Genomic DNA, 22,044 nt, shown 5'->3' on the forward strand with positions numbered 1-22,044 from the left:
AAAACATTTTTTGACATGTTTTGTAGACAGTTGAATTTTGTAACTCATGTGATAAAGTTGATTTGAAATCCGTATGTGAGATTAAACTGAAGTGGTTTATTTATTTTTTGGACTTTGCTTTTTGATATTTTTATACTTCTGCAAAAGTGCTTGTTTAATAAATCCTCGTAAAATGGAAGTGACAAAAGCCGAAATTGATAGTCTCCGTACTGCCTTTTTACAAGATTTGGAAACCAAAGGGATAGATTGTATGTGGTTTATTTAATTAATTTTCTCAAATCTTATATAATTAATCTAACATGGTTGTAGCAATACATCCAAAGGATTTGGACAGGATTAAAACCAGTGATCATTGGTTGGAAAGGTTTTTAAAACATAATGAGAAAAATCAACAGATGTCCTTGGAAATGATGTGGGAAAGTGTTAAATGGAGGAAAGAATTTAAAACCAATGGTAATTAGAAAATTAGATAAATATAACAATATGCCTGTTTGAAAAATTTCAGAAATAACTGAAGATAACATTAAAAAAGATATAATAGTAACAGGAGCGTTTTTCCCTTATGGTAGAGACAAAGATGGTTCTACTCTTCTTGTTTTTAAATGTATAAAGCACAAAAAAGGGCAAGTAGATATGGAAGATTTGAAAAGATGTATTATTTATTGGTTTGAGAGGGTTGATAGGTATGATTTTGATAAAATTTGATTCTTTTAGTAGTAACAAACTGATTTCAGAGAAGAGAATGGAAATCCTGTTTCCTTATTTTTTGATATGGAAGGTTGTGGATTGGCCAACATGGACATGGAACTGACCAAATACCTTATTGGCCTTTTTAAAACATACTATCCATATTTTCTCAACTATATTCTAATCTTTGAGATGCCTTGGGTACTTAGTGGTAAGTTGTACCTTGCACTAATTGTCCCTGTACAATGGATTCATTTGTTGTGCAATCAGTGACCTTTGTGACTATGAGAAAAGGTTAATTTTCATTTATCTAATAGTAATCTAATATGTCATCAACAACTTAATTATTGTTTTTAAATATGTTATAAACAATTTGTTTTATGACTATTATTATGCAATATTCATTTTTATTCCTGTATCATTACTTTTTTTTGAATGAGGAATATGTTGTGTATATTTTCAGCCGCGTTCAAGATAATCAAATCTTGGTTGCCAGAAAAAGCTATAGAAAAAATAAAGTTTGTGTCCAAGAAGGATATTAAAAACTTTGTACCATTGGATCAAGCTCTTGTATGCTGGGGTGGAACTAGCAACTATCAATTCAGTTTCATACCAGAGGAGAAGACACCACTCAAGGAATTAACAAACAACAACAAAAAGGTAAGATTTATTAATGAATAAAAATGAATTATGATAGTGAGTGGAAATGTTAAAGTCTCTTATGGGAAATAATGTCGTTTTTCAATTACACAGATTCTAGATATTGAATTTAAATTATCTGAAGTCGTAAAGAATAAACAATGTTCCAGTTATACTACTGAGACTGATTGATGAAAACTATTGATTAAATGTAAACTATAATATATGATTATTATTACCCAACGCGTCCTTCATTTATAAATTGTACAGATGAAAAAATGGATGTAACAGAAAAATCACAATAATTTTTTGTTGTTACTGTTGTCACAAAAAATATGAACATAATGACCTTAAGTGTATTTGCATGAATGTTTCTATTTAAATGATATGACAGGCATACTATTATTTATCAATATTTCGTGTTATTAATATCAACATTTAATTTATATTTTTTATCAATGATACAGTGATGAATTTGTAATGAGACTTCAAAACAATAATACACGCATTATATAAATAATTTATTTTGATATGATAATTCTTTTAGTTAAAGATGATTAATTATTTAGTGAAGTTTTGAACTTTAATTTTATAATATTGTCACATTTTACATTTTATTAGTTAATTTTTTAACGCAATGTTAGGACTTCTTGTTTTTGTTTATTATTACATAATAAGTATTAGATATGTTTTTAATGTAATAGTTTGTGTAATTATAAAGTTTATTAAAAACAGTACAGTTCAGAATAATATATTTAATAATTAATAATTGAGTTGGTAGTCAGTTTTGTGTGTTGACAATAATATTCTAATCAAGTTGAAAAATAATGACATTTGAAAGACGTATACGTCAAAATAATCAGTTCTGTAAAATAATCAACGGTATGTGTTAAAGTTCTTCAAGGATGAATAATCTGGAATTTATATAAAAAATATTTCGAATACGCCCGTAAAACCGATTCTTTGGAACGTGATTCACACTTTCGCCAACAGTGTCTCCGATTAATATTCCGGCGGCAGCGTTGCAACGTCGTCACCGCGTTTCGGGTGGTGTACCATTTTCTAAAAATCGATATTTTCATGACAGGTCCACTTCATGGATGGCGCGCTGATGTCCGACTCTGCGAACAGCGGTGGTGACAGGGAAAATGGTAAGAAAATCCCATTTGTTTATTATTAAAACGCTTTGTGAAAGTGCACCGTAATCGCATGGCCCGGTTTGCACACCGTTGTAAACGTTTTAACATCGGATCCGGTTTTTTCCTTACGTTTCATGTGTTGCGTGGCTCGGCTTAATTAATATAATTATGTAATATATGTGGTGGGATCGGCGCGGTTTAAATTTACGCATCTGTATTTATTTGATGCATGTGTGATTCACTGGGGTTTGATGGTGTGCTGTGGAATCGATTGAGGGGCTTTTTGGGGCTGCTTTTATCGCCTTTACTGTGGGAGTGGAATTGCTTTAATGCACACAATCAATACACTGTAATTAATATTTGAAAAACATTGAATTGACAAAATTTACACTAAATTTAATCGTTTTCATTTCCAAAAAGTACAGCATGTTACATACAAAATCTGCTTCTCATATAATAATGCAAAATCATCATAAATGTGTAGTCTGTTTTAGTTTATTAAAAATGTATATTATATATAACGGTTCAAGTTCCCATAACAGAAAAAAAAATACGTCATAAACAAATGTATGCAGGAATTTAGGAATTATACGTTTTAAATTTCCAAAATAAATTTTTAATTTAATTAATTACTAAGAAATAACACATAGTTTTCGATATAAATTTGCATTTTGCATTTGCATACCTACAAATATTATTAATAAAAATTGCTGAAAGTATATAATAAACAAAATGTAACTAAACTTCAATGTTAAAATATGCAAGATTTAGGTATTTCTATATTTATGACGTATTTTATAATGTTAAGAGAATGTGCCATTTATATTTATAATTAGTCCTAAAATTGAAATCCCTCATTTATTTTTGTCATAGTGTATTTGTGGTATGTATTAAAAATTTTACGCCAAGTTTTACCTTTGGGAAGACTATACAACTGACATTTTGATAATTTATTTTATATATGTAAGGAGAGTAACTGTTAATGTTGTACATATGTATGTTTGTTGTACTTAAACCGTTATCTTTTACACATGCTTCTTGTAGTCGTCAGGTAAGTATTACAATTTTATTCATCATACTTGAGGTTCGTTTAATTAAAAGGTTAATATAACAAGCAGGTCAATTCCCCCGTGAATATTTAACGTATATCTTCCAGCATATAAGTAAGATATTTATTATATCCCACAATTCATGTAACAATACTTGCACGTCGTTAATCACTGCATGCGAAGTTTGTGAGTTGTACGAACGAAGTTATTTATTTCCAGAGGGCGGCGCGCTTAAAGTGCAGCCCAACAGTATCATTACCTTCGTCAAAGAAGGAAATGAACTCACCAGCACGTTGTCGATTGAAAACACTGACGCCTCAATTTCACTTTCGTATAAGGTAAGGATGGATGATGTTCATAATAAATATATGATGAAAATGCGGCGATTTTTCCAGTTGAAAACTACCTCGCCAGAAAAGTTCAGGGTGAAGCCAAGCACCGGCATCTTGCAGCCCTTGGGCAAAGCTACGATCACCGTTACCCTGGTGGCTGGCTATCACATCGGCGGCCTGTCCAAGGACAAGTTCCTGATAATGAGCACGGTGCTCGACGCCAACGAGGCGATGAAGGACGCCGCCGAAATCTGGAAGGTAACCGAAGAATTGTCTCTTCGAACGCGTACACACGGATAATTAATCGAAATGTTCCGATCGCAGAACGTGGGCAACAGAAAGGTGAACCAAGTGCGGATGCGGTGCGTCCAAAGCGGCGACCTCACCAGAAACGGAAACCTGGAACAGGGCAACGGCGGTGACGCGGATCAGGATATGTTGGGTAAACTGTCGTCGGCCGTTTCCAAGATCAACGACCACCAGGAGGAATTGAGTAAGGCGGTCCAACGGACCCAGTACTATCAGATTGCTACGGTCGTGTTGATCGTACTGATGGCCGCCGTATTGGGTTTCGTGTTGAGGAACGACATACGCCAAGTTGCGTTGTCCAGCTCGTACTGTTCGGCACCGCCTCCCCTTCCGAAGCAATAACTAAAGATAGCAGGGCCAAGAAACGACATACCGTTTAGTTATAGATTATTGGAAAGGTTTATTTATCAGATTCTTTATATTTTTTGTAAAGTTTACTACGATTACTTTGGCTAATAGCATTTGGCTCCTGCAAACATACACAAGACAATATAGTTACTACTGGTTAAGTCATAACGTCTTGATTTTTACATGTTTTTGTTCTAATTTTATATAAATAAATATTTATATATTGTTTATATTTGTTTAAAGTTTGTTTATATTTTTAAATTTTATATCAGGTAGTGTGATATTGTAACCTACGATATGTAACAATCATTTAGTATGGAACTGATTTATTTGTATATAATAAAACACATACATTGCCGAGTTTGCCTATGTACATAACTCACAATTTATTTCCCCCTCATCATTTTTATAATTTTGTATAGATATAAACGTGGAAGCAAGCTAAGTTGATGAATGATTTGTTACCTCAAATCATTGATTTTAAAGCTTAGGCTTAATTTTATATTACTAGCCCAATAAAAACAAATATTTATTATAAAATTTCGTTTTATTTTCTAATCAGTTACATCGGTCCAGAACGATCCACACAGACTAAACGAATTGCATTTATTTCAGACGGTGATGCCCTAAAAGTGCACCCCGACGAAGCGTTGACCTTTTACAGAGACGGAAGGAAAATGTACAGTACATTTGAAATAGAAAATGTCGATCCCTCCGTATCACTTATTTTTAAGGTAAACGAAACGTTTGATAAAACACTTCGTGACTAGAACAAGAAATTTTAGGTAAAATCCACCGCTCCCCACAAGTTCGGGGTGAAACCCGTGACCGGTGTGTTGGCTCCCCGCGACAAGGTATTAGTTACCGTGAGTCTGGTGTGCGGTTACACCATGCTCTTCGAGAAGTTTATGGTAGTGGGCGTCGAAATGAAACCGGAGGAAACATTCGATAATGCTCCGGACATTTGGAAGGTAAGAACAGGTACAATGATTACTTTAATCTAGAACATGTTGTGTCCAGGATCGTATAGGTACGAGAAAGCATTATCAGGTGAAAATGCGATGTGTACAACCGGAAATCAACGGGGCAGGAGACGCGCCGCCAGTTCGGGCAAATCGACCCCACAACCGCTATTGGTTTCTCACTTTGGCGGCGGTCGTTGTGATTGTGTTGATTGCTCATTTTTTCAATCCCTTAGTTTCCGAATTGCCTGATCTCGATCCGCCCCACAAAGAGTTTTTGAAATAATTCCTCCAATTAAGTAACAAAGAAAGGAGACATTTGCCAAAGAATTAGGTTTGTATTTTTATAAATTGTTAAATTCAAGTTTTCCACTAAATAAATAAATAAAAATATGTTTTGTTTAATTTATAAAAGGCCAGATTTAAACTTCATTATACCAAGTCTTAATTTGGTATATTTAGATTGAAAAAGAAAAGTGTATACTAGTTATCCCAAGAAATTTAATCACATTTTTGTAATTTTAACTCTTATTATTTATGTTTATAATATTTTTTATTGTGGTTTTTGTATATTTTGTGTTGTGCTGTGATTGGGGGATATCCACTGCATTATTATTATAAAAATGTTATTAAAAGAGTGGAATATTTGTGTTTTACTAAAATTCTAAATATAATCGAAATTAACATTTATAGAAATTAAATGTATATCTTTTATTTGTTATTTTTTGCGCAATTTTTAGAAGAAAAAAATAAATTTTCAATAAAATTCAAAATATATTTTAAAATATTTTCAATAATTATTCTAACAATTCTAAAAAATAAATATTTAGTTATGGTAAATGTTATAGAAAAAAAATTAAAAAACTATTTTAATATTGAAATCTTCTGAACAGAAACGAGTTCACTTTTTAACAACTTTCATTTGTTTTTTTAATTCAGCCGTCAGAAATTTTCAAAAAATGCAAATTAACTAAATATTAAAACCAAATTAATATTTTATTTTATGTAACTTGTCAGATAAAAGCATCCAGAATCGATATTTTTAATATTTTATCAAATTAATCGATCACAAAAAAAATTAAAATCATCAGCAGTGCACCGACAAATTAAACGATGTTTTATTACTATAACGACCTCGAAATTAACATCGATTTTCAAATTTTCCTCTCGAATCGAAACGGAGCGAAAATTCGGTGCATACGTTATTTGATTTCGAAGGCAATTTTACCGCGAAATACGACGAATTTGATTGGTTGCCGCACGGGTTGGCCGAATCAGGGGAAACCGAGTCTGCGCGTAGAGCCTCCGCGTCGTTCGCCATCTCTGATTGTCCCAGATAGACGCTGCCATCACGAGTACGCCCTCACAGGACATTTTTAGAGTTAAAAAGGTATGTTGAATTTTGTAAATTACGCTAAATTAGACGTTGCAACACCTGAAATTATGCTGTAGAAGCGACGCACTGTAGATTTGGATTGGTTTGAGTCGGCGAAAAGGCCGTGCGAGTCCTTAATTCGGGAAAATTTCGATAATTCTATGCGAGCGACACTTTCCTACCGACGATTTCATTGATGACAGCGCCAACCGTGCTAATTTCTTGAAATTTTTGTCGGATGCCCCCTACATCTAATTTTGTTAAGTTAGAGGTTGACAAGGGTATAAGATTGTTTGAAATTAATAAAACGGTAGATCGTGAGCGTCAACATAATCACCTTTAGCGTGCCCTATTTAGAACGCATCGAATTCGTTGGAAAATGGCGTCTGTATTTGCCAGCTTGACAAACGACGTCAGACCATGGCTCATTATAATCGGTTGGAAATGTTCCGCATTTATACGGCTTCGAATATAAAAATTAAAAAGTAATTTACGCTGATTTTTAACAATTGCATGTCTATTTATTAAATTTCCAGTTTGATTAATTCTTGATTCATTTATAAGTGTTACAGATTGATAAAGTTCAGGTTTACTGCGTGGACGTAAAATAGTGCAGCATGGCTGCACAATTCACGGAAAATACCATTAAGTTGGAGGAAAACTCCGAAAATGTTACCGAAATACAGTCGTATTTGGCCGGGTTTCAAAAGGAGATAGGGAGTGAGGCGAACATACAACATGTTGCAGGTAAACAAACATTTAACTATTTCCACTTGCCAAAAATAAAATCGGACTGATTAGACCTTTTTTGTGATAGGTCAATTTATTGTGACCATTAAAAATTTACAATAACGTAACTAGTGTGATCATTTCATAAAGTCATAAACGATTAAATACGTAAACAAGTAGTGAAATGCTGAAAATTACTTATCAAACATAACCTATCAGTGACAGTTGTCACGAAGCGAGATTAACACTGCGCAAACATTGATGACATTCATCTGTTTTCAAAATGGTGGCGGCAAGCTAAATGAATATGAATTACAAATTTTCACATTTTAAAGCCGAAGAAAATGAGGAAGGTGAAGAAGGCACGTATTTCGTGGATCAAGCCGGACATTACTATTATCAGGCGAAGGGGGAGGGACAACCTGTAATGACTGTCATGTCTGGTTTGGGAGAATCCACAGGTGAAGAAGCAGAGGAATTCATCATCAACGCCGAAAACGAAACCGAAGTGGAAGAAGGCGAAGAGGTAATTTTATATTAGAATATAACAATGAATATATTCAAACAATCGTAAATTACTATTAATTTTTATTGCTAATACAACCTGTTGCATTTAAATTATGCTTTGTAGATTCCAGTGTCTGGTGATGACAATCAGATTGTGATCAATTCTGGAAACGCGTATCAGAGAGTAACAGTTGTACCAGCTGACACTAACTCTGGAGAGCTCAGTTACGTGCTAATTGTACAAGATCCTGACATGAAGGAAGGTGACCAGGAAGATGGAGATCAAGATATGGCTGGTACAAACAAGTTTTTTATTTTAATTAACAATTCCATGATTAATTATTTAAATAGTTTAAGAAAGTAATGCCATTTAATATTTGTTATCCAGTGTACGATTTCGACGAAGGCGAAGAAGGTGGAGTGGTCGATTCAGAAAACGAGGACGACAAGGGTAAAATCGTCAAGTTGATCCCTCGCAAATCTCAGGTAGTGACTCAGGCCCACATGTGCAACTACTGCAACTACACAAGTCCCAAACGCTATTTACTGTCGCGTCACATGAAATCTCATTCAGAGGAAAGACCTCACAAGTGCAGTGTGTGCGAACGTGGCTTCAAAACACTCGCCTCCTTGCAGAATCATGTGAACACCCACACGGGTGTCAAGCCCCACGTCTGCAAGTTCTGCGATGCCGCTTTCACAACTTCAGGTATGGAATTTGGAGTGTGTTGTATTCTTTTTATTATTAACATTGATCATTTTAGGTGAATTGGTCCGTCACGTGCGCTATCGTCACACCCACGAGAAACCACACAAGTGTAACGAGTGCAACTATGCGAGTGTCGAACTGTCGAAGCTGAAGCGTCACATCCGTTGTCACACCGGCGAACGACCGTATCAGTGTCCCCATTGTACATACGCTAGTCCGGACACTTTCAAGCTTAAGCGTCATTTGCGTATCCACACCGGCGAAAAACCGTACAAGTGTGACGTTTGCCAGGCCCGATTCACTCAGTCCAATAGTTTGAAGGCTCACAAGTTAACCCACAACAGTAAGTGACTAAAAAATAAATTGTATAGTTTTGTTACACGTATATTTTTGCAATTACAGTTGGCGATAAGCCAGTATTTCAATGCGACCTATGTCCAACAACGTGCGGAAGAAAAACCGACTTGAGAATACATGTTCAGAAGCTCCACACATCTGACAAACCACTTAAGTGCAAACGTTGCGGCAAAAGCTTTCCAGATCGTTACAATTACAAGGTAAGACCTTTACCTCGTACTTAGAGTACTGTATGTGACAATTAACTGTCGTTTCCAGATGCACAGCAAGACGCATGAGGGTGAAAAATGTTATAAATGCGACCTGTGTCCGTACGCTTCGATCACGGCACGCCACCTCGAGTCGCACATGCTTATTCACACCGACCAGAAGCCGTACCAATGCGAGCAGTGCGACCAATCGTTCCGCCAGAAGCAGCTGCTCAAACGCCACCAGAACCTCTACCACAATCCGGAGTACGTTCCGCCTGCTCCCAAGGAGAAGACACACGAATGTCCGGAGTGTTCACGTGCGTTCCGCCACAAGGGCAACCTAATGCGACACATGGCGCTGCACGATCCCGACCCGACCATCCAGCGTAAGCAACTGGAGTTGAAGATTGGGCGACAGAAGAAGATCCAGATGATCGATGGCCAGCAGGTGGAAGTGATGCGCGGAATCGCATCCGACGACGAGGAGGAGATTGACATGATGGCGGTCGAGGGCTCGGACGGGCAGCAGTACGTCGTTCTGGAAGTCATCCAGATGGCGGACGGCGAGGAGCAGGTCATGGTCGTTGGGGAAGGCAGAAGCGATCTGCTGGGCGAAAGTATTTTGCCCGATAATGGTAAGTCTTTCATTTCTCACAATGGTGTTTTTCTCTCATCTATTTACTTTTTTGTTTTTGCCTTTTAGACTTGAACAACGAAGATGTTATTAAAGCTCTTCAATCAGCAACCAGAGTTCACAAATCCGAAATTATAGAACAACCAGAGGAAGAAGATAAGAAGGATGATATGAAAAATTGTTTTGGATTTGATGTAAGTTTACAAATTACATTTTTATTATTTTCATTTTGATAATGTAATTGTATTTTAATTTCAGGAGGATGAAGAAGATGAAGAGGAATTAAAAGGAAAAGCATCAATTACGCTTTTGGATGATATTGACTGAATGAAGTAGTTAATTTAACACACTATTAACTTGGATTTTCAATGTCTTTTAAGTTTTTAATATTATTTAATATTGGATTTATTTTTGGTTTTATTTATATCAATCCAAGTCACCAGTATCTTGTACATGTTTTGTATACACTATATTCCATTTTATAGTTAATTTTTTATCTGTTTGTAAATACAAGTTATTTATAGATGTAATGATTAAGAGTTATTAATAAAGAAGAAAATTATTTCATGTGTATTCCTTATTTTTTATATTGACTTACCTATGATTTAAATATTTATGTAAACGGTATCTTACTTGATTTGATTGTAATGAAACAATAAAAACAAAATTTTCGGTAAATAAGTGAGGAAATAATATTTCCGGCTTTTTTATTTAATTAATATCGCTATTTATGTCTATATCTTGAAAAGTTATACAACGTAAAGCTACGTTTTCTGTTGATTTATGATGAATTACTACCGGTATACAAATTAAACGAAATAAATGCGGGACAATTGCGTTGCGAAAATAAGATTTGGAGCGACGTGTGAAGAGAGGCAGAACTCGATGAGACAGTAGGTCGAGAGCGCCCCGACGCCTCGCTTCGCTGACGTCGTTCCTGTAATAGACGGGAGCGGGCACCTCCAGTATCCCGCGTACACTGTGGCGGTCTAGCACGCGGTTGCAGGTGCAGGAACTAGTTCCGTATCCTATGGGAACCCGTGTTGCGACCGGGCGCGCACACATCATCAGCTGTTGCTTCATCACACTTCCGATTGCCGGACAATATGAAATTTGTTAAAGGTCAGTGATTTGCGGAGGTGTTTTCGAACGATGTCGCCGCTCTAGATCCTCCTTCGCTACTCCGGACCACTACAAAGTTATTTTTATTGTGCGATTTACGCATTCGTGTTTTTTGATATTTTATTTTGTTCTTCTGGTGTTTGTGCCAAATGGGGATCAATTATACAACACGGTTTGGGTGTAATTAGCAATTGCTGGTGCATAATTTTGTTCCCTGAAGAGTTGAAATTGTTTACAATTATCTAATGAGTAATACCGAATGCTCGTATAAATAGAATCTTTGTCATAAACACAAAATATTTTAGAATAAAAATAATTTTAAACAAGATACTCACGGTGCGCTTGCCAAATTATATATCCACTTTTTTAATCAATTAAGTTACGAAATATGTTGCTCATTTAAACAATATGCTTATTTATTTATTAATTTACCAATATCCTTATACTTTATATAAAAAGTATGAGCTATAAATATTGTAAATAAAAATATTTCAAAATAATCAGATCATATCTATGATCACAAAATAGTTTTTAATTAAATTAATATATTGTGATAAATTAATTCTCCCACATAATATTATATTTATCATTGATTTTAGTATTATTTGAAATAAAGTTAATGTTTTCGAAAGAATGTAAGCTGCAAATATTTGCCGGATATTAAAAAAATAGGTGTAACAGAATATAAACTAAAAATATCAGGAGACTTAATTTATTTTTAGTGTGTACATACAGTATGTCTAAAATTAAAATAAATTCTTTCAGATCAATTTTTGTCAATTTGGTGTGTTTGTCATTGTTTTGTTTGGAATGCTTGTAGTTTCCATTTTTCTTTTGTAAAAGTTTTATTTATCAAATATATGAGAGTAAATTTCACGACTAATTTGACTAATGTGAATGGTAAAAAATATATTTAGAGATTAAGGTTCATTCAGATTAATAAAATAATAATTGTTGTGAATATTTGAATTTGAATTATTTATTAAATTATACATCTGATTATTTCTTTCTTTCACTTCTTTATTTCTTATAATTACGTTATAGTTTAGTTTTCAGTTTTTTTTGTAATTCTAATACAGATATTAAATTTACAATTTAGTCGGTTATATTAAAATTAATTGGCGTCGAAAACAATAGCCTAACAAATCAAAAATAAACCAAGAATAACCAGGAAGACCGTCTGGTAATATTAATATGAAATACATAGACAGCTGTGTGCTATAAAGGTGCGATTTTTATAGACTGTAGAAGATAAAAGTGCGCCTAAAATAAGATTAAACTCGAGATAAATGAGAACACGAGACGGATTAAATTAATTGGAATTTCAACGACCTAATTACAAGCAGTCAAGAATTTTCAACATTAACATTAGATCAATATATTATAAGTAACACACCAATTTTAATTTTGTGGAAACCTCACGTAATTAATAAAACATATCCAACCATGTATTGAACTATTAATAGACGGTGTGTACTAAAAATACGTGTTAGATTCAAAGCCATACAAATCCAGATTCCGACCGCATATTTATCTAACGCACGATCCGATTGATCGACATGTGGTAGTAAACGGACTTTTTAACTAAGTTCGCCTTTTGCCAGGGGATTTATATTCATTATACGCAGCACCAGACTATTTTTATTGCATGTTCCCGCTTATTGACTGATTCTAGAAACTATTTTTGTATCAGGAAACATTCCCCGTTCAACTTCAATTGCTATTTCAATAATGCATTACCTTGTGATATATGCGTTGGTTCAATCAGCACTCTCAAAACAACCAGCATTTATTTTTGGTCGTATTAATTATTTAAAACATGAAGTGAATACTTAAAACATACCTTGTACTTTTTATTATTTTGTTTAGATAAAAACAAGCAACAAATAGTTTTTATTTGTACATTATTTGATGATACACGATAAATGCAGCCAATCTATAAATACACCAAAGTGCCTAATTTAAAATATGTAGTCCGTGTTGCATATTGGTCAGGATTCCTGACTCAGGAAGCGCATTGAAAGTTTTGAGATTATCAAATAAAAAATTGAAATTGATTTAAATATTTCAGCAGTTTACGGGACATCCCCCGCTGATTTGTTTCAAAATTGTTTTTATTGTACAAATATTCGCGATGTTTGCCAAAATTCCCAAATTTCGTTGATAGTATTTTAAAATAGACTGATGCATTTCCAAACATTTTGCTCTTTATTAAACAATTTTCCTAGATAAACTAAATGTATAAATGATTATTTCAGCTGAAGAAACTAAATCACCGCCCCGATTTCGAGATGAAGGATCACAATGCATTTCCGTTCCCGAAAATTCTAATGTAACCCTATCCGTTGAACTTTACGAGTTTACTGATGAAATCGAAATATCCTGGTGAGTACTTTTTTTTAGTTTACATAGTTTATTTTTCATCAAACTCATAAATTTTATGGTGCCATAATAATTGTGTTAAATTATTAATAACATGAAATAAAATCAATTTTAACTGGATTTTTATTTCTTTTGACACTTTGGCATTTACGTGGCATAATTTATGTAATAATTTCTAAATTTTTTATAGTGTATACACTTTTTGTTCTCTGAATGAATATAATAAATAAAAATATATATTTGTGCAAGAATATCCAAACAATAAATAATTTGGTACACTTGCCGTTTCCAAGTGGATCTGTTGTTTGATTGAATGAAAACAAACGTATGGTGACATTGGTCCATGGCACCATTAAGGAATAGATCTTTCGAACGAACGATAAAAATACACGTTAAGGACGCGACGTCCAATGGCGTTAGGACGGTTACCGTCGTGACGCCAGTCAGTCGTTGAGGTGGCCGCGCGTCGTTCAACCGTTTTTTATTAACCTACGGTCAAGATTGCGATTTTTGTTTTCCTTTCTTCCCCACGTCGCACATCTGTGTTTTGTTTACTTCCGTTTCTGGTTTCGTTTTGAAGTTTTAGCCCGAAAAAGCTTTTCTATTGTTTTGCGTTTTATTTTTAATTTTAGCTGCGCCTCTTAATTTTTTTATTTTAAAATTTTGGCTGGACATGTGTTTCCCAGAATCAGGCCGCGCAAATGTTTTGACATAACGCTGTTTTATTTTTATTGCTTACTCCATGCGAAAATAAATCCTAATATTTCGGTTTTTTCAGAGTGAATGGGACAGAATGAATATCGGTAATAAACTCGTTTTTGTGTAAAATTTGATAAAAGTGATGGGACAAAAAGTGAGTAGTTGTTGCAAGTGCTCCTCCAAAAATGGGAAATACATCCACTCAACAAATTGTCCGGATTCTTCTTCTGAAGGGTAAATTTATTAATATGCCACGAGGCAAATGTCAAGGAACAAAAATATTGTTGAATTCACTTTTGAATTGTCGCCCAAAACATCTACGTAACGATTGCTGAAAATGCCAAAATTAAATTATATACTTTACTGTATACTATTAATTAGTTTTGGAGAGAAAGCACTAGGAATACTTATGATCCAAAAATATCCTATTACTTGTAACATGTGATATAACAATCCGTTTTTATCTCTGAATGAAACGACGAAGAATTTATTTTTCTGATTGTAAATATCTATTTTAGTTCAAAGGCGTTTAAGATTTAATTTCATTTATTTCATTTAGGTAACAAAATTAAGCAGTTTTATTTAATTAACCATTTAAAAAAAATATAGTTATATCAATCAGTTTCTCCTTATTTAAAGTATAAACAATTCAGTATAAAAGTTTGAGGGAAAAGCTGTGATATAAAACAAAATAATAATAATAATAATAATAATAATAATAATAATAATAATAATAATAATAATAGTAATAATATTCTTCATGTCCCTTTTAAATTAATCCAATGAATGATTCAAAGTACATTGTCTAAAATAAAAATAAATCGGATTGCAGTTACCTAATGGATTATAAATAACCGTAAATATTATACACATAAGTGAGTGAATGATTAAAAGCTTACTGTATAAATAGAAATGCACAGTTTTCTTGACGGAAGTACGTAAACATAATAAATATACGAGATGCATTTTAGACTTATTTAACTGTCTATTTCACATCTAAAACTGAACTTCAGAGAGGTCATCAAACCAACAGAAAGTGCGATATACTATATACACTCCTGGACAAAAGTTTGGAAACCCTAGGATATAATTGTAGAAAATAGCAAATAAACAATAATTATAAAAAATAATATTTACTGCAGTTTATTTCGATATTATAAAAAAGACCCAGTTTTTTACCAAGACATACAGTATTGGCAGAAAGTAGAGCAACTTACAAAATAATTTTTGTCCCGATATGTTCAAAAAATTATATATTAAAAATCAACTTACAACCCAATACAACACAACAATAATAAATAATAAAAAGTTTAATTTTACTGATGATTATTTGTTTTGGGCTGGCAAAAAGTAGAGCAACTTATGCTATTTAAAGTTTTATTACTACAAATAATTTCTAATTAGTATTTTAATAAATTCTACCCTAATATATTGTAAAATTTCCATTATTATAAATAATTTCCAAACACCTTTTTTAAATGGAATGCAACATATGGTTAATAATATTTGAATCCATATTTTGCCTGGTCTCCTGCAGAACCATGAATACATATTGCTGATTACTATACTCTTTGCGTCTTATTTTTTTTTGTTTACTATCTCTTATAAGTTTACAATGAAGTTTAGATAAGGAGATTGACATCATTATCAGTTCGTAACATTAATTTTTTTCCTTAAAAGCCACTGCTTCAAATATTTTGAGGCGTGCCTCGGGTCATTGTGTGGTTGACAATAATGTTTTAGTGGCATATTTTTATTTGAATATGGTAGCATGTTGCTTCTCAATATTTCTTTACACATAAAACGATTAGTGACATTTAGTAAAAAGTTTCTCTACTTTTTGCCAGCCGAATATTTAGTTTTTTAATTTGTAACTAACAGAATTATTTTTAATACCAGAAATATTCACCGATATGTTTGTACACAGACATTTGTGGATCTCTTGCGGATCGTTTCAGAGCAGGCAGGGGGTCTACCACGAACCCGAGTGAGATATCTCACCCGGTGAGTTAACTCACTTCTGAAATCAACGTGGCAACAGCGCATTTCGTGTTTATATTTGGTAAATTTTAGGGGAATTCAAATTTTAGGTTAATTTATATTTACAAATTTAAAATTTGACATCCAAACAAAATTCATACAAGTGCAAAAAATAATGTTTAATTAACTTGAAATGGTTAAAGAAAGGTTTGTGTATATTTTAATCATTAAAATATACTACTATATAATACTATCAATTTGTTTATTAGGTGTGCAAGTTTGAAATGTTTTTCTATCAAGAGTCCGTACATAAAACATATTGAAGCAAAAGATAATCGCAAACAACTGCTTTGTTGGTAGGACTCCCCGCTACAATACAACATATTCATTTAGTTCTTTATGAATTAATTAATGTTGAGCCAAATAAACAGCATTTGTGGTCTGTGATATTTTTTTTTGTTTAATCAAAGAGAAAGGCATAGGAAAGTGATTAAATTCTTATCGAGACTTACGGCAATCGTGCTGTAACCATTAAGTGGCGATTTCAATGTTATTGTCAAAAAATACGAAAATCGACCAAAGAAGTTTCAAAATGAATTACAAGTATTATTGGACAAATATATACAAATACAACAAATGATGGTGGAGGAGTTGAATGTTACTCTACTATCTTTTTTCTATAAATGTTTAACCCTTCAACATTTAGAAGATATCCTTCTTATCTTGAGTGTTAATAACTTAAGCTGATGTATCTATCATATCAATGTATTTTTTACTTTTTGAAGCAATTACTAATGGGAAACTAATTACATATGATATCTACTTGAAAACTAACTGAGGCATAAAAACACAAAGCTGCAAGTAGCTACAATTTTCAAATTATATATTAACAAATGAAGCATAAAATTAAATTTACCTTACACAGGTAAACCTTTGGTGTTGAGCTAAGGATTTATAAATAGATGGAATATTTCAACAATATATGAAAGATATCTATTAGTACCCCACACAACTTAATAAATTCTACCTCACTTAATTATATGATACATTGTACAGTATAAATTAAATTTTATTCGTTAAGGTTTGACAATCTTAATTGAAAACACAATCAAATCATTTGTTTTATTAATACCTAATAAAATTATTTTATATCAAATATTTTTTATTGCTACTGACGTAACATGGTCATAATAGATCAAAAAAATATATAATATCAACAAAACATTCAACTTGAACTCACGACAAATTAACCTAAATTTAAAACTTTATATATTCCTAATTGATGTAAATAAATATAATAATGTCTTTAAAACACTCAAGGTATCAATATATATCAAGAAATCCACATAATCCGAACTCACGCAAAATGTGACAAATCTCACTCACTCAACACCAACCGTGTAAAGTCACCGGTTTTGGGTGAGATATCTCACCTGTAATACAAGTCACCGGCATTGTAAAAGGCGTTTGGACACCCCTACAAGAATAACGTCATTCGATCCGAATAAAATATCTCATAGATTTTCGTAGAAGTTCTCCTGGACTTTTTTTATTACCAAGTAATAACTTATTAATACAATGATTCAATTATTTTTATTATTTTGGACTTGATAGTGGAGAAAATATTGTAAACAAAGACGAAATGCGCTGTTGCCACATTGATGTCATAAGTGAGTTAACTCACCGGGTGAGATATCTCACTCGGGTTCGTGGCAGACCCCCAGACCTCGTAGTAAGGATAAAATTCTTGAAAGGCACATAAAAAGTGTATCCCAGATTAACAAAACTTATCCGCCAAGACTGTGCAAAGAAGAGAACGGGAAATGGGATTGTTTGGAAGAAAACCCGCAAAAAACCCTTATATTAAAGAAAAATAGAAAGAATATATTTATTTGCAAAAGGTAAGGGGTTTGTAAGGCGATCAGTAGGCAAACGGTACCAATTACCGACAGTTAAACACGGAAGGGGCAATGTTATGATATAGGGCTGTTTCAATCAATTTGGTTTTGGCCCGTTGATCCATATTACCGAAAATATGCAACAATTTGTTTATGGAAACATATTAAAGGACCACATGGTGGAGAACAATATGCCACTAAGATGGTTGTGTCAACATGATAACGATCCCAAGCATGCTCACAAGTACATAAAATATTGTTTTGAACAAGAAAAAGAACATGTTTTGCTATGGCCTTCACAGTCACTGGGTCTAAGCCTTATAGAACATCTTTAGAATGATTTAGAAAGGAATATACGACAGCACACAATAAAAAAATAAGACAGAGCTACTGAAAGGGCTTCAAAATAATGGCAAAAAATACCTCCAGAATTCACCAAAGAATTGATTGACTCCATGAACAGTAATCATGCAAGCTGATGGTTATACAACAAAATATTAATGCTTTTATTTGTTTTTGATTTATTATTCAAAAATTAAAAGTTTAATTTTGTATAAAATTCTGTTTTACTTTATAATATCTATCTATAAAAGTGAATAAAATTTCTAGGAGCATTTTTATTACTTCCTTATACAGGACATACAGGCAGTAATTTTATCTAAATCATGCGTTGTTTATTAACTATTCGAATAATAAACAATTCAATTTTAGGGTTTCGAAACTTGTACATTTTTTTTAAGATTTTAATCAGGACGGCTATACTTGAAGTTGCCATGATGTTGCGATTATCGTGTGACAGATTGATTAGTTCGGTTTAATATCGGATTATTAAGATGCGTGTATCGAACCAGAAATTACTTGTTAGTTAGTCAAGATTTAAAATAGACTGCTGTTGCAAATATATTGACTTCTCTATATATACGGCAAGAAATATAAATTAGAAAAACGTGATGTAATTGAATTTAGGTATTATACCTTCCAAATACCTTTGGATTACACAAGTGGTATTAGATGAGTTATAAAATCGAATAAATTGATTAAATACCTTATAAAATAAATATTTACAAAGGTATATAAATATCTAGACCACAGTATACTAATAATATCGGTGTTTGTGTTACGAGGAAATAATACAACTCAAAAAGAAATGCTGAAATTAAATAGTCGCGTTAATTCGCTGGCGTTGAATGCAAAATGCATCTGCTTAGATAAATAGTCCGAAATTAAGGTGGATTATAATTAGACTTTATGATCGATTGGAAATAGACCACATGATTGCGCACAGCAAAATCACAACTGCATTGACCTGTTTGATGTGGTATTTTCACTAAATAATGATTTAGGTCCAAGGATGGAGGACCACCGATTGTGCCAGATACAAGACGCCGTCTGCGCGTCCAGATGAACGCCATCCAACTGGCACTGGATAATGTGCATAAACAAGACGCGGGGATGTACCGGGTTACGGCCCGGTCGCCCCACGGATCCGCCACAAGGGACCTGGAACTGAGAATAGGGTCGACGACGGACGGAGACGACGACGAACCGCCCGCTTTCCTTCGACGATTGAACGATTTATCGGTTAAAGTCGGAACCAGGACCCGTTTCCTGGTTGAGATTAGAAGTAGTTCCGAATTAACGGTAACATTGTAAATTCAGTAAACAAGAAGAATCATTATAAAGCTAATGTTCGTGTGCAGATTGAATGGTATAAAAATGAAGGGAAGGTGGAGGAAGGAGAGAGATATCGATTTGTAAACGAAGGGGGTTTCCATTGCGTAGACGTGGCACCGGTCACAGCTGATGATAATGGACGATGGACCTGCACCGCTAGAAATGCAACGGGACAAGCCTCCAGCTCTTGCCATCTCAACGTACTCGGTAAACATATTTACAAACAAACTATATATACTCATAAAGTATAACAAAATTTGTTCGTAGTACCGAAATCCTACAAAGCCCCCGAGTTCCTGGAAGAGTTACGTGCTCTTCTCACCGAACAGGGCACCGTGTCGTTGGAGTGCAAGGTGGTGGGCGTACCGACGCCTCTGCTGCGCTGGTTCAAGGACGGCTCCGAAATTAGGGCAGGCGATGTCTTCGCCCTTACCGCCAATCCGGATGATCCCACCTCTTTGGGCACCTACGTCTGTGAAGCGACCAACTGCATGGGTCAGGCTTATTCCAGCTCTAAAGTCACAGTTGTCGGAAAGGGAAGTCGAGAAGGATCCCTTAAACCAGCAGACAGGTACTGATTATACAAAAAACAAAGAACTTCGTTGAAGAGTGTATTTTACAGCCCTGTTCCCACCGGGCCTCCTCCAACATTTATTCGAGATCTGCAAGACGAAGCCATTAAAATTGGCGATCCCCTTTTATTAAATTGTCAAGGTATGTAATCGTTATACGCTTCAAAACAAAATGAAAACGTAAAAATTTAAAAATTTTAGTGTCGGTGCCACCTTGGCCTAAATCTTTGTATTGGTATAACTCCGAAGGCAAAGTAGAGGATGACGTGCCAGGTAGCAGGTACCGACAAATGGCAGACGGTATTGGAGGGTATATGTTAGAAGTAAAACCTACCGAAGCAGCCGATCAGGGTGAATGGAAGTGTGTTGCTACCAGTCAAGATGGAGCTGTTTCAATATCCACTTGTGAAGTCAAGATGACTAGTAAGATAAAAGAAATTAAAAATATTTAATCCTACGTTCATATTTTATTTATCACATTACAGTCCCAAAACATTTTCGAAAGCCTCGTTTTATGGACACCTTAAAAGCAGTATTGACCGAAGAAGGATTAGTATCATTCGAGTGCAAAGTGGTGGGTTCACCCACTCCACTGCTCCGATGGTTCAAAGATGGACAAGAACTTAAACCAGGCGATGTTTATCAACTCACTGGTACCAACTCGTTGGGCTCGTACTGTTGTATTGCAAGAAATTGCATGGGAGAAGCCAGAAGTTCTGCAGAGCTAACTGTGGAAGACATTCAAAGTCAATTGAATGACGAAGAACGTGCTCAACTCATCTCAAAGAGCCAGGCTCCTAAATTTATTCAAGGATTGAAGAGTTGCGAAACCAAAATCAACGAATTCTTCAGATTCACTGTTCAAGGTACCATAAGTCTAATTTATCACCAAATGGTTACTTAATCCCTTTGTTTTGTCTTTAGTGAGCGTCACCACACCATTACCAAATTTGGCTTGGTACCGGGACGATCAACCGACTGACGCGGAACCAGATAAGTACTTCACCAACCGCGAGAATTTGGGCGTCTGCCACCTGGACATAAGACAGGTGGAGTTTAACGACCAAGCTGAATGGAAATGTGTGGCCACCAACGAGTTCGGGCATTCGGTTACATCATGTTTCTTAAAACTGATTATTCCGAAGCATTTCAAGAAACCCAAGTTTTTGGAGTGTCTCCGTGCTGTGCTGTCCGAAGAAGGTGCCGTGAATTTGGAGTGCAAAGTTATTGGTGTGCCTCAGCCAGTGCTCAAGTGGTACAAGGATGGAGTTGAGCTGAAACCAGGTGACATTCACAGAATCACATCGGGAGAGGTAAGTCGTGTTTTAAACTTTTGTTGTTTTATGCACACTGTTATTGATTTAGGACGGTACTTGTTGCTTGGGTACTTATACCTGTGAAGCTAGAAATTGTATGGGTACTGTAGCTAGTTCCGCGTCTTTGCTCGGATTCGAGGAGCAAAAAACTAGAGCCCAACAACGAATTGAATTGTCGCGACAACCGTCCTTGTCTACGATTCACGAAGAAAGAACTTCGCAAATGTACGATACAGCACAAGGCGATCAAAGTTTAACCATAGACGATCGTGGGGAAGTGTCATTCTCTTTTGACGGCAAAGAAGTCTCTGTATCTTTGTACGATACACCAGATTTAACAGAAGAAGAAGCAATACAAATTGTAGAAATGTATGCAGACCAATTGTCTGAACATGTCTCAGGTAAGAACTAATTAATATTTTAAAGGTAGTTAC

General features: G+C 34.3%; 3 protein-coding genes across 11 annotated transcripts in view; all 3 read left to right on the forward strand.

The window, feature by feature from the left end:
* Positions 1-33: 33 nt before the first annotated feature.
* On the forward strand, positions 34-5,858 carry LOC109596840 (motile sperm domain-containing protein 2-like). Of its 2 annotated transcripts, none has more exons than XM_049963213.1 (9): positions 34-248; positions 310-453; positions 506-683; positions 735-898; positions 1,151-1,347; positions 2,414-2,477; positions 5,119-5,237; positions 5,289-5,474; positions 5,524-5,858. In XM_049963213.1, exons 1-9 carry the CDS (start codon positions 173-175, stop codon positions 5,749-5,751), a joined length of 1,356 nt encoding a protein of 451 aa, XP_049819170.1. In that variant the 5' UTR covers positions 34-172; the 3' UTR covers positions 5,752-5,858. The 2 variants fall into 2 exon arrangements, with proteins under 2 accessions (XP_049819170.1, XP_019867991.2); XM_020012432.2 differs by lacking the exons at positions 5,119-5,237; positions 5,289-5,474; positions 5,524-5,858 and adding exons at positions 3,734-3,852; positions 3,910-4,104; positions 4,171-4,848.
* Positions 5,859-6,712: 854 nt separating this feature from the next.
* LOC109596817 (transcriptional repressor CTCF) lies at positions 6,713-10,540 on the forward strand. Of its 4 annotated transcripts, none has more exons than XM_049962653.1 (10): positions 6,713-6,855; positions 7,405-7,587; positions 7,905-8,095; positions 8,201-8,372; positions 8,465-8,785; positions 8,841-9,128; positions 9,188-9,342; positions 9,401-9,968; positions 10,037-10,161; positions 10,226-10,540. In XM_049962653.1, exons 2-10 carry the CDS (start codon positions 7,458-7,460, stop codon positions 10,292-10,294), a joined length of 2,019 nt encoding a protein of 672 aa, XP_049818610.1. In that variant the 5' UTR covers positions 6,713-6,855; positions 7,405-7,457; the 3' UTR covers positions 10,295-10,540. The 4 variants fall into 4 exon arrangements, with proteins under 4 accessions (XP_049818610.1, XP_049818611.1, XP_019867966.2 ...); XM_049962654.1 differs by having other exon boundaries at positions 6,783-6,855; positions 7,413-7,587; XM_020012407.2 differs by lacking the exon at positions 6,713-6,855 and adding an exon at positions 7,138-7,325.
* A 115-nt stretch (positions 10,541-10,655) lies between these two features.
* LOC109596803 (uncharacterized) overlaps positions 10,656-22,044 on the forward strand; it is a 70,216-nt gene continuing 58,827 nt past the window's right edge. Inside the window, exons 1-10 of one of the 5 annotated variants that reach the window (XM_049962652.1) lie at positions 10,656-11,089; positions 13,348-13,474; positions 19,392-19,689; positions 19,749-19,929; positions 19,990-20,293; positions 20,345-20,436; positions 20,496-20,717; positions 20,780-21,160; positions 21,219-21,607; positions 21,660-22,011. In XM_049962652.1, the coding sequence (XP_049818609.1) occupies positions 11,074-11,089; positions 13,348-13,474; positions 19,392-19,689; positions 19,749-19,929; positions 19,990-20,293; positions 20,345-20,436; positions 20,496-20,717; positions 20,780-21,160; positions 21,219-21,607; positions 21,660-22,011 (2,362 nt within the window). In that variant the 5' untranslated portion in view covers positions 10,656-11,073. Of the gene's footprint in view, positions 11,090-13,347; positions 13,475-13,946; positions 13,966-14,180; positions 14,405-19,391; positions 19,690-19,748; positions 19,930-19,989; positions 20,294-20,344; positions 20,437-20,495; positions 20,718-20,779; positions 21,161-21,218; positions 21,608-21,659; positions 22,012-22,044 lie in introns of those variants that run through there. The other 4 variants (XM_049962651.1, XM_049962648.1, XM_049962649.1 and 1 more) reach the window with 4 other exon arrangements.

This window comes from Aethina tumida, chromosome 2 (assembly GCF_024364675.1).
Source record: "Aethina tumida isolate Nest 87 chromosome 2, icAetTumi1.1, whole genome shotgun sequence".
Classification (NCBI taxonomy): Eukaryota; Metazoa; Arthropoda; class Insecta; order Coleoptera; family Nitidulidae; genus Aethina; species Aethina tumida.

Excerpts from the sequence above, each read along its gene's own strand:
- LOC109596817 (XM_049962653.1), top strand. The coding sequence starts at position 7,458 with ATGGCTGCACAATTCACGGAAAATACCATTAAGTTGGAGGAAAACTCC. Across the intron at positions 8,373-8,464 it reads TGGAGATCAAGATATGGCTG|TGTACGATTTCGACGAAGGC; the intron begins GTACAAACAAGT and ends TTTGTTATCCAG. Across the intron at positions 8,786-8,840 it reads TGCCGCTTTCACAACTTCAG|GTGAATTGGTCCGTCACGTG; the intron begins GTATGGAATTTG and ends TGATCATTTTAG.
- LOC109596840 (XM_020012432.2), top strand. The coding sequence starts at position 173 with ATGGAAGTGACAAAAGCCGAAATTGATAGTCTCCGTACTGCCTTTTTA. Across the intron at positions 684-734 it reads TGGTTTGAGAGGGTTGATAG|AGAAGAGAATGGAAATCCTG; the intron begins GTATGATTTTGA and ends AACTGATTTCAG. Across the intron at positions 899-1,150 it reads GATGCCTTGGGTACTTAGTG|CCGCGTTCAAGATAATCAAA; the intron begins GTAAGTTGTACC and ends GTATATTTTCAG.